Genomic DNA, 19,462 nt, shown 5'->3' with positions numbered 1-19,462 from the left:
ATTTTTTTCATATGATTATATACATTGCTTAGATCACTTGGTCTCAAAGCTTCCTATTTATATCCTTTGACCATTTATCAATTGGGCAATGGTTTTTATTTTGATAAATTGGACTCAGTTCTCTATATTTAAGAAATGAGGCCTTTATCAAAGAACTTGTTGTAAATTTTTTCCACAGTTGTTATTACTGTGTATTTTCCTCCATTCTATTTTCTCCCTTGTTTATCTTACTTTCTCTCCTTTCACCTTATCTACATCCTCGAAAGTATTTTGTTTCTGACTACTATTCCCCATCTTCTTTCCTCTCTTTCAGTTATCTTTTCCTCTTGTCCCTTTCCCATCTTACTTTCTTAAAGGGTAAGATAGATTTTTGTACTCAATTAAGTGTGTATATTATTCCCTCTTTGAGCCAATTCCTATGAGAATGAGAATCAAGTGCTTCCTCCACATTCTTTATCTTCCAATCCACTGTAAAAACTTTACTGCACCTCTTTTGTGTGAAATAATTTATCCCATTCTACCTTTCCTTTCCCCCCTTTCTATCCACTTTCACCACCTATCTGTTCAGGGTCACTCAGCTTGTTAGTGGCAAGGTCAGATGTAGAATCCAAGGTCTCTTTAGCCTTTGCTCCAAGATGCTTCCCACTATGGCTCATTGAACATATGGTTCAGGAAGAGTTGCGAAAGGTTAAGTAGAAGCAAGTTCCGCAACAAATGCGATATGTACAGTGAAGAACAAAGATAAGTAAAAAGTTACCTTTCTCAGCATCTTGTATAAGAGGTCAGTGGCTCATTTGTTGGCTAAAACAATGTCTTTCAGGTTTCTTCATCTTCTTTTTTTGAAAAATCTTTTAAAAAATAGAATTCATACACTGGTATTTATTCCATCTTTTTTTCTCTTTTAAAGTTTACATGATTTTTTTAGTATTTTTAGTATAGCTTTAGATGACTTAGCTTCTTTCCCATTCATTTTTTCATCTTAATAACTGACAAAAAAATTAAATTTTGCTTTCTTATGAAATTGGCACATTTTGATTCATTTGTTTAGAAAAGAGCATAGCCAATAGCCAAGGAGAAATTATTTTTTCTTCCTAAAGAAGATAATAGTGGTTATAGCTATTTATAATACAATGTGTTATCTCAAGAAGTTTGGAAATGTTTAGTTTTGTGTTCTATATAGAATTTAATTAGATCAACAAGTGTCCTGCTTTTAGAATAAGTCTAAAGTATTAGAAAAATTACTTAGCCCAATACCTTACACTATATCCCACAATACATTCTAAATGGATACATGGACTTAATTTTCCAGATAATTATATAAAAACAAATTAGGAGAGAACGAGATTATATACCACTCATAGTCATAATGAAATTTTAAAAAATATGAGGTAATTACAAAAGATAAAATAGACAACTGGTTTCATGACAAAATTAATACATCTAGGATAAGAAGGAGATGGAAGAATGGGGGGATCTTTGTAATGAACTTTTCTGAAGGTTTCATATTCAAGATAACAACAAATAAAAGACAACAACAACAATAAATAAAATGTGTATGTATGACTAACTACTGCTCTCCAATAGATTAGTAGTCAAAGGATATGAAGAAACACTTTTCAAAACAAGAATTGCAAAAAATTCACAACCTCATGAAATAATGCTCCAAATCATTAATAATAATAATAGAAATGAAAATCAAAAAAACCTTAAAGTTTCACCTCACATTCTACAAATTTGCACAGATGGCAAAAGAAAGGTCATTAATTAATGGAGGAGTTGTGGAATGATAGGCACAACAGTACATTGTTGATGGAGCTAGGACCATTTTGGAAAGTAATTTGGAATTATGCATATAAAGTGACTAAAATGTCCATATTTGACCCAGAGATTCTGTAATGTAATGAGCCTATATACACTAATGAAGCCACTACTAGAAAGAAAGTCTCTACATACACCAAAATATTTATAACAGGACATCAAGTGCTGTTATAAGACAAATTTCAAAGAATTGGAAAATAAGTAGAGGCCCATCAATTAGAGAATGGCTAAGCAAATTTGATATATAAATGTAATGAAATATTATTGTATGAAATGATGAGTGTGATAAATCCCCAGAAACATGGAAAGATATACACGAACTGATACATAGTGAAGTAAGCAGAACCAAGAAAACAATATGCAAAGTGATTACAATGATAGAAATGAAAAGAACTACATGCCAAAAAAATCATATTGTGGAATGGCTACCTGGAAGTAATATGGGAAAGATATAACCATGATGATGTGAAAAACATAACATCAATTAAAATTTATTTTTAAAAAGATATAAGATCTGAGCATTTAATTATGTAATGATGAAATTTTTAACATTATGGTCCAATTATTGAAAATTATGGTCTGTGAGTGATGAAACCAAAAAATAAAAATAGAATCATAAAATTTTGCTGATTGCCCCTGGCTGTTGATGCTGTCATAGTCCCACCTTCCTAAGGTCAGATTTTGTGCAGCCCTTAGAACTTAGGTTGTGCTTCAGACCCTCTCAGAATTGAGTCAGTGTCTGGTTTACATTAATGTGTAGTTACATCAATGTATGAATCATGAATTAATTACTAAAAAATAATGGAAATTATTGTTCCTTTGTTTTTTTCAGCCATTCTCCCTTATTTTATTCATTCTCCTTTATGGCCAGATGCAAGCACACACATACAAAATCTCAGACTTTGGTTATTGGTTATTGTAGCATCTTAATGGTTCACAATCTTCACAAATTTATGGGTGATAGGAGCTAATGGATGACAGAATGAGAATCTAAAAATTCTTGACGTAGTCAATGCATAATATTAAATTCTGTCCATCTCAAAGGAAAGGATTCTCTCTCTTTCCATTCTCCCTCCTGAGGAAAAACACATTAGCTTCAGGCTTCCAAAGGAGAGTTAGGATACTATGTCTTCCAGAATCTCCATTTGGGCTGCTATTCCCTGAAGTAGATACTTCCTATGGTGTCCACTGTTACAGTGAATGCCACTAGAAACCCATTGTAAGAATGTAACTGCAAATGATGCTTCCTTTGATATTATTAACATGTGAATTTTATTGACTTGAAAAAGGCCTCTTTTGACACAGCAGTTGTCACTAGAAAGGAAAACCTCAAGTCCTATAGAACAAAAAATCAACCATGGTTTCTGCCACTTGTATGATGATCAGGAAGCTTGTGTAGGACTGTAAGGTTGATATAAATTCTTCAGATCATGTGCAACAGCCTATTGACTCCTGGTTTTGCTTTTACTTGTGGACCTCCCATTAGAGAATTTCTGGCAAAGTTTTCAGAACAAAGAGATTATTATGCTAAAAGAAAAGGAGCATATACACACCAAGAACTTCTAATGGTGGCAGTGGCTTTGTTGGAACTCAGGTAGCTCTAGGCACTGGTATTGTCCTGGCTTGCAATTACATGGAAACAGATAAGGTCTGCTTAACTTTGTACAGAGATTGTGCCACTAATAAAGGAATGATACTTGAAGCTTACAATATGCCAGCTTTGTATTTTTATTTGTGAAAATAATCAATATGGAATGGGAACATATCTACAGCCAGCAATGACTACTTAAAAAAAATAAGCATACATGATATGATATGGATGTTCTGTGTGTCTATCAGCAGAATTTGCAGCTGCCTACTGCTGATCAGGAAAGGGCTCAGGCTGATGGAATAATAGACTATATCATTATTATAGATATAGTATGTAGCTCCCTGGGTTCAGCTTTCAATAGTAGGGAAGAAATTTAGGAATTAAGGAGTAAGAGTGACACTCTTATGCTTCTCAAGGATAACACAGTGAACAACAACTTTGCCAGTCCTGAAGAATTAAAAGAAATTGATGATAAAGTAAGGAAAGAGATGGATGATACCTTCCAGTTTGCTACAGCTGATCCAGAACCACTTTGAGAAAATTAGGCTCAAAGATCTATTCCAGAGAAGCACCTTTTGAGATTTGTGATATCACTGGATCAAGTACAAATCTGTCAGCTAAAAGCAGGGTATATGTGTGGAAACTTAATTATAAGGCTATTAATGGGATATTATCTTGTCAACTGTAAGAAACCATTTGTTAGGTTTAATGTTTTTAGCTTCCTTAAGGAAGGGATAAAGGCTACAAAAATAAAAACATTTTAAACTGTTATTAAAGTATGTTAATTATATATACTTTAACATATTTAACATGTATTGGTCTACCTGCCATTTGGGGAGGGGGTGGGGGAAAGAAGGGGAAAAATTGAACAAAAGGTTTTGCAATTGTCAATGCTGAAAAATTACCCATGCATATATCTTGTAAATAAAAAGCTATAAAAAGTATGTTAATTACATATATTCAAGGGATTCTACTAGTTACATACATGCTATATCTGTTCATTGTTTTACTAAAAGAACCTAACCAGTGGGGGGGAAAATTCAATAGAGAGAATTGTGAAATCCTGTAGGTTAGGGTAAAAAAATCAATCAATCAATTAATTAAAGTTAGCATTTCATTTGAAAAGGATATTAAACTTGTGAATTCAGTAGTCAATGTGATAGCCAGCAAAGTTAATTCTTAGACTTCTTTGAGAAGCATGTTATCCAGAACAAAGGAAGTCATATGTTGCATTTTGGGTGCCATATTTTTAGAAATACATAGCTAATCTAAAGAATTTCCAGTGAATAGTGGTTAGAATCATCAATCAACAAGCATTTATTAAGTTATTAAGTGCTTATCATCTTTTAGTGAGAATATAGATTCTGAACTCAATAGGAGCTTACATTCTAGTGGGAAAGATAAGAGTATATACCCAATAAATACAAGGAATATAAATACAAAGTGGTTTGGGAAGGAGAGACCTGGAAAGGATTTTGTAGAAAATGGTTCTTGAAATGCCTTTTGAAGGAAGGGAGGGGTTATATGAGTTGGAGGTGAAGGGGGAGTGATTTTTTTTATTTTTTATTATTTTTTTTTATTTAAGTATTTAGGATGACTAGTGCAAAAACAGATGGAATGTTATATGTGAGGAACAGAGAGAAGGTTAGTTTGGATGGATTCCAGAATGTGGGAAATGTTAGGGCCAGAACCTGATGCATTTCAGACATTCTCTTCACCACTGGACAAACCTTTTCTTAAGCCAGGACCAAATGCAGGTATGACTTTCATCTTTCATTGTCAGTTCCTGATTCTCATCCAGCACAGTCACTCAGCAATCTCCTTTTCCTTTGAATTACTTGAAGAGATGGTCCTTTCCCTTGCTAGAAAGGGAATTCCATATATTTGTATATGCATAAGTGATCTCTTTCCATCTGATCTTCTCCAGCAGATTGCCCTAGTTTCTTATTTACCTTCTCATTGTCTTTTTACTGGCTGCTTCCTTATTACCTACAACTATGCCCATTTCTCCCACATTCTCAAACAAAAAAAAACCTGACCTAATTTATCAAGCTCCACTAGCTATCATTCCATATTTCTTTTTTCCTTTTGTGACTAAACAACATGAGAAGTTTATCTACAATCTACATCCTTTCCTTTCCTTCTCTTCTTTATTCTCTACAGTCTGATTTCCACCTTCCTTCATTTGAAACTATTCTCTCCAAAGTTTTGAACAGTTTCTTTATTGCCAATTTTAATGGCTTTTCCCTCAACCTTCTTCCTTTTTGACTACTATAGCTTTTGACATGGTCAGTTACTGTAATGTTCTCTTCTCTAAATTATATAATTGTTCTCTGTGAGCAGATTTCTTGGGGAGCTTCTGGAGGCTGCCTTAGTTTCAGTTCAGTTCAATAATCCCAAATGCAGCCAGGAGTTAAAGTCCAAATCCTTTATTGTGTCCTTCAAAATCCTGAATCTTTTCCTGGGCCTGGTTAGCTTTAATAGAGGTCTATTTCTCTCCTTGGTTCCAAGAGCTCCCTCTGAATCTCTCCAACCAGTTTCAACCTCTCGTCCTCCCAATGTCTCCAGCCAGCACAAAGATAGAAGTTGGAATGAATCTTGACTCTGAATCTCGTGAAGTCCTCCCTGGCCCTGAGAGTTTCTTGATTATATGCTTCACACCAATCATTTCATCACTAGGAAATCATTATTTGTTGTAGGATTAAATCAATGCTAAATTAGATTTAACCATTGTTTGTTTCCTCAGTTCTGCTTAGTATCTTGTTTCAAGTTCTGGCCCATAACATCTCCTTGTAAGATCAGATTAATCATACTGAACCATGCTAAATTAGATAATTATTGTCTCTATCCATTCCAGTGACTTATCACCTTGTAAGAATCCTAACAAGTTACTGTCATATTATTTTCTCTCTCTTAAGTTTTTCAGGACACTGTTCTCTTTTGATACTCTTTCTACCTCTCTGATCACTCTTCCGTTTCTTTTAATGGATCTTCATTCAGGTAGCACCCATTAACTATAAGCACCAGTTAACTCTGTCCTAAGTCCTCTTCTATTTTCCCTCTATACTATTTTGCTTGGTAAGCTCACCTACTTTTATGAATCCAACTGTCAACTCTGTGAAGATGATACTGAGAACTATATGTTCTAGCCTTATTCTTGATTGATTAATATATTCCATAGTAATAGGGAAGCTAAGAAGAAGGGAGAGTTTAGGGGTAAAGATAATGAGTTCAGTTTTGGATAAGTTGAGTTTAAGATGTCTGTGGGACAAAGATCTCCAATAGATAGTTTGGAGATGTGAGCCTGGAGTTGAAAATGGTTAGAGCTGGACATATCATTCTGAGTATCTGCTTAGAGATGATAATTGAATCGTAGAAGCTTATAAGCTCATTAAATAAAATAACATAGAGAACCCTAGGACTGAGGCTTGGGAGCACTCATGAACAGTGAATATGGCCCAAATGAAGACCATCACAAAAACCTGAAAATGAGTAGTCAGATAGGAAGGAGAAAAATCTGGAGGGAGCATTGTCATATAAATCTAGAGAGAAGGGAGCACTCAAGAGGAGAAGGTAATAATATCTGAAGCTACAGAGAAGAAAAGGAAGATGAGGATAGAAGTAATTAAGAGATTGTTAGTAACTTTGGAGACAGCAGTTTCATTTGAGTGATGAGCTCAGAAGCCAAACTTCGGAGAAGAAATAACTGACAGAAATCTTTAATCATTAAAAGTCTTTAAATGCAGGAAGCTGCAGGGAGTAGGCATAAGGCCTAGATTTAATTGGTGTCCTAATTTCCTCTACCAATATAAGTCAACACCTTCTCTTCAGCTTAAAGTATTAGTGTTTTAATACCCTCCAAATGACTTGCTCAACATCACTCATTCAGTATGTAGCAGAGGCAGGATATGAACCATCTTCCTGGCTCAAAGATCAACTCTACCCACTAAGCTATATGTTCAGTCTCAGAAGTAGTTGTAAAAGATAATTAATTGATTGAGTCTATAATAAATTTTTAAAGGAACCTGCTGATCCAGAATCATTGTAAGTTGAGGCAGTAAATGGGAACCATTTGAATTTTTTCATTGTTTACACATTAGCCTTTCAACTGAAAGAGTCCTAATAGTATAAGAAGACCTGGGTTCTAGTCCAGCTGTGATTTATAAGTCATAATCATGTGTATAATTGCTTAATTTCTTTGCTCTTCATAGCTTATTTCATTTTTGTTTAACTTCTTTGAACTTGTTTCCTCAAATGTAAAATAGGCTGCTGTGAGGAAAGTGCTTTGTGAATGAACTAAAATGTTCTTTAAAATGTTAGTAATCATTCTGTATAAATGTGAGCTACTAACATTAGTAGTCCTTAGTAGTTATCTATCATTGTTGTCATCATTGTATTTTCCCTGGAGAACAACACTTAAACATTTTTCTCTTCTTTTCAGGACATCTGTGCTAAGTGAAGGACCTTGCACCCACTACTAAGTGATTACCATGGGCCTACTTGCATTTTTGAAGACTCAGTTTGTTGTACACCTGCTCATTGGGTTTGTCTTTGTTGTAAGCGGGCTAATCATTAACTTCATCCAGCTGTTTACCCTTCTCCTCTGGCCTATCAACAAGCAATTTTACAGAAAAGTAAATTGTCGCCTTTCCTACTCACTATGGAGCCGTGAGTATTTTTTTTTTTTCTGGTGAATTGTGGAAGAGCTAGACATTTTAGAACTAATATAACTGGTCGATTACAACTGCAAATAAACCATCTTATGGCCCTCAGCATGCTGAGATCACGTGAACAAAATTTATAATGTTGAATGTATTTTTATAAAGCAGAAGCTATAAAACTGTAGCCAGTAGAAATGTCCAATGGATTTGTAGAGTTTAGTTACTGAGTATTGTAAATTGGTAAAATGCATTCTGCAGCTCAAGAGGTCACTTTATTCCTTTAAAATTTGGTTTATAACATCCTATTTGTCTTTCTATCCACCATAGACTTGCAACCAGAACACTTTCTCTCTTTTCTCAATGACATCCATGTCTAGTCCCCTTCCATAATCTCTTCAGCAGCCACACTAGCAATCTTGCCCTCTCAATTTCTTAATCTATAATTTTACATCACCATCTCATTCTGCTTTAGCATCTTGTAAGCATGGTCACACACTAGATCTTTATTTACTTTCACGCAAAAACTCTCCTTTTTTTTTCCCAAGATCCTGAACATCAGAATCCTCTTGACCACAATTTCTTATCCTTTCACCTCTTATACAACCTCCTTCATATTGTTCAAACTGTTCACGATCATTCTGACTGTCTGGTTCCTTTGTTCTCTCTGCCTATCACCCCTGTATTAGCATCATCCTGTCATCCTCTGTAACATTTTGGAATTATAATTACCTACTTCACTGATCTCTCCTTCATCCATTCTCCCATATACTCTTCTGCTCTTTCTAGTTCCCAAGTTTGTTATAAGTGCAGTTTCATTTAGGCTGCCTTGTCTGAATTTCTGACTTCTGTCATTCAAAGTCAGGAAATTGTTCTAAGTCTACTAGCAATTTTAAACTATCAACTTTTAATTGGGCCCCACTGCTATATATTATTTTATTTAAACATCTGTGACTGAATCCCCATCACAGTCTCTGCCATCTGTATTTAAGTCATTAAGAATTAATGAATTAAGTCATAAAGAATTAAGAAACTGGAAAAAAAAACTTCAGACCTGTGGCTAAAAGATCTGACAAGTGTATATATATCCTATTGTTTGCCTGAAGACCTCCAGAGAGGAGGAAGATTATATTATCTCAAGACAATCCATTCCAGTTTTAGAGAGCAAATTTTTCTTTACATCAAGCCTAAATTTGCCTCTTTGCAACTTTCATCTATTGCTTCTAATTTTTGTTCTTTGGAACCCAAAAGAACAAACCTAATTCCTCTTACACATAAAAATCTTTCCAGTAGTTTTAATCATCCTTTTTCCTGCATCTCTACAGTCTTTTCTTCTTCAGATTGAACTACTCCTTAAGTCAGTTCCTTAGCTATATCTTATGTGGCACATCCTTGAAAAATATGGTGTAGTGGAAAAATTCTTAATCTTTTTTGTGAACTGGATCTCATTGGTAGTCTGGTGAAGCCTCTGGATCCCTTCTCAGAATGTTTTTGAATATGTAAAATAAAATACATGGGATTACAAAGGAAACCAGTTATATTGACGTAGTTATTAAAAATATTTTTAAGTTTACCTATCCTATGTTAACAACTTATAGATAGTGAAAAACTGGCTTTGGATTCAAATTCTGTTTTTCATATAAATTTACCATGAGATATTTTCAATCATTTAACCTCTCTGGACCTCAGTTTCCTCATCTGTGAAAACAAAAGGGTTGGACTAGATGACCTTTGAAGTTGCTTCCTTCTGAGGTCCCCTTCATCCCTAAGTCTGTCATCTTAATGATGCTATCACCATCATAGCTAGCCTTCTCTGGACACTATCTAGCTTATTTAGTGTGTTTTGTAAAATGTTGTTCCTAGAAGGGAACACAAAAGAATAGACTTCAGATGAAGTCTCTGACTAGGGCAAAGTACAGTGAGATATGATCACTTTCTTATTACTGGAAACTCTGCCTCTCATTGCAGTCCAAGATTTCATTAACTTTTTTGACTTCCATGTCACACTGTTACAGGCTCATTCATGTTGGGCTCGCAATCCACTAAAATCTATAGATATATGTCAGGCAAACCGTCTAGCTATACCTTCTCCATTTTATACTTGTGAATTTGATTTTTGGAATCCCAATTGTAACACTATACATTTATTACTATAAAATTTAATCCTAATAAAATCAGCAAAATCTGGGGGTTTTTATTGTTCAGTATATTAGCTATCTCCCTTTAAACTCTATGCCACCTCCAGATTTGATGAGAATAATGTTTATAACTTTATTCAGAAATTAATAAACATTTCATTATGAATAAGAAAATTATCAAAACCATGAATATTTATACAAAGAAGGTCAGAAAATATCGTACATGAAATCATGCATATACTAGCTACAGCTTGAAATTTAATGTGATATTACCAACATGAACCTGCTTATTTATGTCCCCCTTGAACTGCTTTCTGAGTTGTGTATGAATTTTTAAACATTTCATTGAAATTTACCTTGCTTCATTTTTTTTTGCTTCAGTATTATTACAACCTATTCTGCCTCAACTTCCCCAGAAGCAGCTAGAGAGTGCAATGGATAGAATGCTGGGTCTGAAATCAGGAAGATTCAAGTTCAAACTCAGATATTTATTGATTCTGTGAAATACCTGGAAAGTTACTTAGTGTCATTATGAGATCAAATGAAGTAATATTTATAAAATGCTTAGCAGAATGCCTGGTAATAATGTAATAAGCCTTTAATAAATGTTTGTTGCCTTTTCCCAAACAAAAGTCCTCCTTTATGATAAAAATATAGCCAAGCAAAACAAATTTGCATTATAATATGCATAACTGGAAACTTACTGGTTTTGTGATCCTGCTTAACCTTTTTTTTTTTTTTTGCCTCAGTTTCCTTATCTGTAAAATGATGTGGAGGAGGAAACCACCCTAGTATCTTTCTTTGCTGAGAAAACCCATGGTATCATGAAAACTAACTGGAAATGTATATTTCATTCTATACCTTTACCTTTCCACCAAAATGTGGAAAGTATGCTTTATCATTAGTTTTCTGGAGCCATTGTGCTAATCAAAGTTCTGGTCATTTCAAGGTTGTTTATCTTAATAATGTTGTAGTTAGTCATTGTAGAAATTAAGTTGTTCTGGTTCTGTTCACTTCAATCTTACGTACTTCATATAAAGCCTAAAAATTTTCTCTAAATTGGGTCCTTTTTATATCACAATATTTCCTTGTATTCCTGTAACATAAATTGTTTAGCCTTTCCCTAGTTAGTGGATAATTACTTTGTTTTTGGTTCATTTCTGAAATAACAATAAAAATGTTTTACCATAAATATTTTTGTACATATATGAGTCTTTTCCTTTTTTTTTTTTTTAACTTCTAATAATGTGATATCAACGAATCTTAAGATAGTCAATAAACATTTATTAAAGCATCTGCTATGTGCTGGGCACTGCACTGGGCATACAGAAAAAAAGCAAAATATACCTTTTATCAATCTAATTTATTTAAATTAAAGTAATGGAGAAGACAACATGTAAACAGCTGCTTACAAACAGGACAAATATAAGATAAATTCAAAATTATTTCAGAAGGAAATGCTGAGAGTAAGGCGGATGGACTGAGAAAGGCTTCTTGCAAAGGGGAACTTAAACCAAGACTTGAAATAGGCCAGGGGAGTCAATAGGCAGAGATAAAGATGGAGAATTTTGCAGGCAGCAGGCATAGTGAAAATATCCACAACCAAGAGATCACGGAGTATCTTATTCATGAAATAGCTAGGTAGTCATAATCACTGGATCAAAAAATATATGAAAAGATGTGAGATATAAGAAGATTGGAAGGAGAGAGCATGGAATAGCATATAAAGGTCTTTGAATGCCAGAGGACTTTATATTTGATCCTGAATGTGTTAGGAAGATCACTTTGGCAGCTCAGTAGAAGATCAATTTAGCAATCCTTTCAAAAAAGGTAATAAGAGTGGATTTATTCTTGATGATGCCATACTGACTATCCACTTATTTTTAGATGTTCACTAGTCATCTCTTTAATGATCTGTTTCTATAATTTTTCCAGAAATTGGAGTCAATTCTATTGGTCTTGTTTTTTAGATTTTGTTGTCTTCCTTCTTTTGAAAATTGAGGTATTAAATTTTGTGTTATCTCATATTTTCCATGATCTTTTAAAAGTCACTCATAGTGGCTCAACAATCATATGTGAACATATTGGTAGAATTGTAAACTGGTCCAAACAAATTAGAGAACAATTTGGAACTATGCTCAGAGGACTATAAAAATGTGCATACTCTTTGACCAAGCACTACTAATTCTATGTTTGTTTCCTAAAGAGATTAAAGGAGGAAAAAAAATGCATACCAAAATATTTATAGCAGTTCTTTTTCTGGTGTCATTGAGTTGGAAATTTAGAGAATGCCCATCAACTGGGAAATGGTTGAACAAATTATGATGTATGATTGTGATGAAATACTATTTTGCTATAAGAAATGTTTCAGAAAAATCTAGGAATATTTATGTGAACTGTTGCAACATGAAAGAAGCAGAATCAGGAGAACATTGGACACTATAATAACACATTGTTACAATAATGAACTATGAAAGACTTAACTACTCTGATCAATACTGTACAGTGAGCCAAGGCAATTATAAATAACTAATGATGAAAAATTCTACTCACTTCTAGAGAACTTAAAAATTTTCAGTGCAAATTAAAGCATATTTTAAACTTTATCTTTCTTGCTTTTTTTTTTCAACATAGCTGATATGGAAATATGTTTTTCATAACTTTATATATCATAATGGGTATCATTTTTGCCTTCTTAATGGGTGTGGGAAGGGCTATGGAAGGAGAGAATTGGAACTGAAAATTAAAATTCAAAAAAAATCTGGATTTTGTGCAACATACTGCATATAGTAGGAGCTTAAATGTTTATTGCACAGCAATATATTCCTTGTTTGAATGTACAGAATCTTTTATTAATAGGTGGTAAAACTCTTACAATATGACTTCTGGATTGGTCTTGGAAATCATTTAATTTGTGGATCCTATCAATCTTATGTGGATAACTATGGTTTTTATTAAATGAAATGATAGTTCTGGTTGTAGCATTATCTCTTTCTGAACTCCTCACCCACAGAATATAGGTATAAGATTTTCAGAAGAAAGCTAATCTCCTTATAAAATTGTTCTAGCCATTTATGGTAGTGTGCCTTTTGTGACTATAGTGAATAGATAGCTTAGATTTTGTATGACTTAATATACAGTATTAAGGCTGTAATCATTATCATTATCATATAAGCTCTATATACCCATCCTATGGCAGCGAGTTGATTCAGTGGATAGAATACTGGACCTGGGATAAGGAAGACTCTTTTTAAAATTCAGATCTGGTCACAAACACTTATTGGCTGTGTTATCCTGGGCAAGTTACTTAATCCTGTTTGCTTCACTTCTGTAAAATGAGCTGGAATGGCAAACTACTTCAGTATCTTTGCTAATAAAACTCCAAAGAGTATCATGAAGAGTCAGACATGACTGAACAAAAAACTGTACATGAGGATTTCAAAGGATTTCCTGCTGATCTAGTTTGTAAAATGTAGTATTATATGTTTTATTGTATTTTGGGGGAGTGATGATTAAAGAGGGAGTTACTGGAGTTTAATTTGAGAATCACCATTTCTTTTCTAGTTAAGAAAGACATCTGGACAAGGGAGATAATTTTTGTAACTGAATTATGAAAGATTGAAAGCTTGTGGAATTAAGAAATATAGCTTGGGATAAGAAGTAATGGGAGTGGATTGAAAAAACTGAAAGGAATAAATGATTAGGACAGGATTTTTTATTCTTCTTATTGCCTCCTAGCCAATTGTGGCATGAGGTGTTTCAAAATTAATAAAAAAATTTCAATTCTTTTTAATTTAAAACAATATATGTTATTCAACATTTAGATGATAGGGAGAAAGAGAATGTTGAAAAATCAGATTAATAGATTATAACAATAAGTAAACTGTTCCATATTTATTAAACACCTACTATGTGCTTAACACTGTGTTAAGCATTGAGGATACAAAACCAAACAAAAGATAGTCCTTTCCCTCAAAGAATTAACTGTCTAATGAAGGATATAGTAAACAAATACATAGGCGCACACATGCACACGCATGGGCACACACAATCTTATAGGATAAGTAGGAAATTATTTACAGATGGATGATAGTAAAGTTAAGAGGGAGTAAAAGGCTTCCTGTAGAAGATGGAATTTTTAGTTGGAATTTAAAGAAAACGTGGGGTGGAGGGTGGTGGCCTGAGTAGGGAGAGAGCAGCAGGTGGAGATGAGCAGGGAGAGAACTCCAGGTGTAGGGGATGACCAAAGAAAATTCCCAAAGCCAGAGTATGGTTAATGGAACAGCACTGGATCAAAAAGTATTGGCATTCAAAACCCTTTATAACCTAGCTCTAGGAAGATATTAGAAAATACCTTACTTCTCAACACATATTCTTGGAGATTTTGGTGGAAAGATAAGATTGAAAGCTGGTTTTTAGGGATTAAAAAGAGAGAGGAGAATGAATTAATGTTCTTACTGTAAACAGCTTTTTTTTTTTTTTTTGAGTTTAGCCATAAATGACAGAAGAGATATAGGACAATAGTTATTGGGGATGGAAGGATCAAGTGAAGATTTTTTTCAGAATAGGGAAAACATGGGCATGTTCATGGAAAAATAGAGAATGAATCAATAAACAGAAATTGAAAATAAGTGCTAGACTAGCAGTGCCATCACTACTGGATTGTATTCCAAAGAGATCATAAAAGAGGGAATGGGGACCCACATGTGCCGAAATGTTTGTAGCAATTCTTTTTGTGGTAGCAAGGAATTAGAAATTGAATGGAAACCTATCAATTGGGTAATGGCTGAATAAATTATGATATATGAATGTAAGAATATTATTGTTTTATAAGAAATGTTGAGCAGGCTGATTTCAGAAAAGCCTGAAACTGATGCTGATAAAAGTGAGCAGAACCAGAAAAACATCATACATAGTAATAGCAAGATTTTGTGATGATCATCTATGATAAATTTAGCCCTTCTCAGCAATACAGTGATCCAAGATAATTCCAAAAGACTTTGGATGGAAAATGTTATCCACATCTAGAGACAGAGCTACGGAGATTGAAAGTGGATTGAAACATAGTATTTTTACCTTTTGTTTATGTTTGTTTTTTTTTTTTTGTGGTGGTTTTTCCCTTTTGATTTTCTTTTTCCAATAGTATTCATATGGGAGTATGTTTAAAACTGATTGTACCTATATAACCTATATGAATTTGCTTGGGGAAGGGAAGGTGAGGGAGGAAGGGGAAAAATTGGAACTCAAGATCTTAAGAATCTTATAAAAATAAATGTTGAAAACCATCTTTGTTTGTAATTACAAAAGAATATACCATTAAAATAAAAAAGAAACTTAAAAAAAAAAAGAAAATAAAGTGATAGAGTGGGGATGCCAAAAGAGTCTATTAAAGGACATAGGAAGGAATGAGATCACTTATGCAAATAAGAGGAGTTTACCTTGATAAGGAATATGGCTACTTCATGTGAGATTGGGATGAGGGAAAAGATGGAGAAGTCATATGAGTGATAGGAGATGTATAAGAGAGAAGAAGAAGTTTTATGGTATTTTTGTTGAAGGGATGTGAAGGAAAAAAAGGTACATAGTTTTTTAAGGTTCACAATATCTAGTTGACAGTGATGCTGTTACTCTAATCTTAGCTGTAGCTCTGTTCATTTCTAGGGTCTTTCAGATCTATATAGCTTGCTCCTATGAGGAGCATATTCCTACATAATCTAATATTTATCTTTTTATCAAATAACTTCAAAGAAAATCTCTCAAAAATTTCCTAACTTTGAATATTTCTAGAGATTTCTTCCATGTCTGTATGTTCAAGGTCCTGTTAAGAACTAAAAGAAATTAAGAACTATCATTGTAGATGTTACCTCATCTTTAATGTACTACTTTGCTGCCCATACTTCTGTTTTCTACAAGAATCGGTTTCTCCTTTCCTTATTGTTTCTACAGCTCCAACTAATTTTAATTATCCTTCTTTAATTTTCTAGGTCTGTGATTTTTCCTTATGTTTCCACATTTCTGGAATCTCTATTATTATAAGGCCAGATTGCTTCTGTAACTCTCCTGTTTTGTTCAGCTACTTTGAGAGCAGATATTCTCTGTTGGTTTATGGATTGACTAGGGAGTAAACACACATGGCCATGCAGCAAGCATGCAACCCTGTATTATAAAAACAAGCTGCTATGATTTGAATAGAACAGTTAACATACACCGAGAGACAAAAGAATAAACTTCATTTTCTGAGATGGACATTCCTCAAAAAGACCTCTAATTAAATGACACCCAAGCATCCTATACTAGTATCTCATCTCTATTTTTGAAATGCCTTTAAGCCAATACAGTATATATGCTCATTTCCATTACTTAGTTACCAGCATCAGATGATATACAAATATACCTGGCCCACATGTTTTTATATATATATATATATATATATATATATGTTTTCAGTTTTGAAGGTGATGAATAATATGTTTGCTTCAAATATTACCCTATCAAATATGTCATATGTCAAAATTAAATGAGAATGTTCTATATCTGTCCAACAGTGACATGTTGCCATACATACAAATACCTTATGACCACTCTTGTAATAAGCATAGCTGACTCAGGCCAGTATTCTATTATTTTCAATTTGGTATTGGAACAAAATGAGATTCTTGTCAGTCATTTAAAAGCTAACAAAAGGAGGTTCATTTAGTTATACTGTAATACTTAAACTTAAAACTTAAATTGTAAAACTTAACTTAGATACAACTTCCCTGGCCTCCACATGGAAAGCATCTGATCAGCAGGGCAGGATTTGGTGTAAGATCTTGGGACATTGTCAAGTTTCCTCATGGCTGGGCCTTTTTATGCCTACATTATAGCCAAAAGCTATGAGGTAGCTGAATTAAGGGAGGCAAGTTTGTCTTAACTCCCTGGGATAATCAAGGCCAGGGAATAACTTTGTTGGGAAAAATATCCATGAGGGGAAAAAGAACATTCTAATATATATTATTTCATCACAGATTCATTTTGTGTAATTTGTACATTGTATTGCACTTTATATGAATACTGAGATAGATTAGTTGCTGAAGTATTTAACAGCATTTGCCCTGGTTAGATCTTAGTTCCCAGCAGAGTTCTCACTATCTGTCTGCCCTTGGACTGTAATCAACAGCAACCCTTTTGTCTCTCTTTTAGCCAACTCCTAAAGTTTTCTTATAACTGGAGATAGAATAGAGTTCTTTCTTGACTAAGGCTTGTACTCCTCCAGCCTTTGCTGGCAGAAAGTTCCTGGGAACTCATAACTTAATCTTGTTTGTTTGTTTGTTTTTTCAAAATGTTTTTTATTTTCAAAATGCATGCAAAGAAAGTTTTCAACATTCATGCCCACAAAACTTTGTATTTCAGATTTTTCTCCCTCTCTTCCCCCACTCACCTCTGCTAGACAGAAAGTAATCCAATATACGATAAATTATGACCTAAACACTCCTTTAGCTTAGACATAAAATCATTATGATTGCAATTTACCTTGAGAATAATATAATGTATGACAATAATGTTAGCTCAGGCCAGTAAAGTTTCCAGTAGTGCATATATCAGAGATGGAAAATGTTTTGCAATGTAGATCATCACTTTTTCTCTTCTATGGCCTTTTGTATTTGATTCTGTGGTGTATTGAGATTCACTAAATTTGTGAATTTATTGTGTTGGTAATACTGTTGTGACAGTATTATTATTTGTGCCTTCTTATCTTGTAGTGTTCTTTGTTTTTACATGAATTGTCATAGAAGATCTCTACTCAGAAAACCTTCCCTTTGTTCTTTTAAATTCTTAAGAATATCAGTGTACCATCAGTCTTGTTTTCTTTCAATTTTAATACACATTTTTTTTCCTAATTGTATATATCTTTTACTGCCTTTTGGTTAGTGGCATTAAATGGTTATTGCTCACCTCTCCCAATTATAGCTACTATTCTGGGGAGCATGGAGGAACTAGGGACATTTTAATTGATCAAATCAGTAAACATTTATTAAATGCCTACCATGTACCAAGGCTCTGTACTAAGTGCTAGAGTTATAAAAAGAGACATATTAATTCATCTCTTCAAAGAACTTATAGTCTAATGAGGGAGACATGCAAATAAATCTATGCAAAAGAAGCTAACCAAGATAAATAGGAAATAACTAAAAGACAGAAATCACTAGAATTAACAGGGATTAGGTAAGGCTTCCTGTGACATAACTTTATTTTTCACTTCAGGACAGAGACAAAGTGAGAGTCAGATTTCTGATGCTATTTCTACACAGTGATTGGAATATCACCTTTTTTCATATGATCCCTAAATCTAGTGTTCCCTAAAAACTGACAGGAAAATATGTACTATCAACTGTTGTATCTTTTATTTTTGTTCAGCCTGTTTCACAATAAGGACCTTCCTTTCCTTTGATCATAATCATTGCCTTTTTGCAGTGCTAAAAAAAAACAACTCTACATACTTAATCAATGTTTATCTAACAGTTCCACTTTTTATTCTACAAATTTGTTAATATAAATGCTTATTTTTTCTTTCTTTGTATGAATCCCAGGTGGTTTCCCTTTCTCAAGTCTCTCCCCATTCCACTCCTTCCTTCATTCAACTATAAAATTACTTTCCTAAAGCAATGGTCTGATGTGTTACTCTTTAATTGAATAAATTCGAGTGGCTCTCTGTTATTTCCAATATCAAATATAAAATTTTCTATTTGGCTTTTAAAAGCTCTTCATAATCTTAACTAAACTTCTTACAACTTAGTCCTTCCCCTTCTCCCCCAACAGCTCTGTGATGTAGTGAGACTGGCTTCCTTGTTGATACTTCATCTCCCAACTGTGGGCAGTTTGACTGGCTATCAGTCCCTTATACCCTAGTCTTCCTTAATCTTAGTACTTTCCCTCTGAGATAATGAGCTCTGCTTTATCATGTTTATATTTTACATATAGTTGTTTGCTTGTTCTTTTCCTATGGTGGACTATGAGTTCCTTTGGAGCTTTTTTGTTTTTTTGCCTTTCTTAATGGTGTCTGTCACACAATAGGGTTTTTTTTGGTTTTGTTTTGTTTTGGGCTAAGGCAATAGTTAAGTGACTTGCCCAAGGTCACACAGCCAGGAAAGTGTTAAGTGTCTGAGACCAGACTCAGGTCCTCCCGACTTCAGGGCTGGTGCTCTAGCCACTGTGCCACCTACCTGCCCCAATAGACTCTTAATAAATGTTTATTTATTTGACTGAATAATGAATTA

General features: G+C 33.8%; 1 protein-coding gene across 6 annotated transcripts in view; it reads left to right on the top strand.

The window, feature by feature from the left end:
* Nucleotides 1-19,462, top strand: part of AGPAT3 (1-acylglycerol-3-phosphate O-acyltransferase 3) — a 128,073-nt gene that overhangs the window by 78,970 nt on the left and 29,641 nt on the right. For all 6 annotated transcript variants that reach the window (XM_074300521.1, XM_074300527.1, XM_074300524.1 and 3 more), the window contains one exon: nt 7,851-8,077. In XM_074300521.1, the coding sequence (XP_074156622.1) occupies nt 7,900-8,077 (178 nt within the window). In that variant the 5' untranslated portion in view covers nt 7,851-7,899. The remainder of the gene's footprint in view (nt 1-7,850; nt 8,078-19,462) is intronic.

The sequence above is a fragment of the Sminthopsis crassicaudata genome, chromosome 3 (genome assembly GCF_048593235.1).
Source record: "Sminthopsis crassicaudata isolate SCR6 chromosome 3, ASM4859323v1, whole genome shotgun sequence".
NCBI classification, from domain to species: domain Eukaryota; kingdom Metazoa; phylum Chordata; class Mammalia; order Dasyuromorphia; family Dasyuridae; genus Sminthopsis; species Sminthopsis crassicaudata.
The sequence above is the reverse complement of the archived record's forward strand: the minus strand, read 5'-3'. Positions and strand labels throughout refer to the sequence as shown.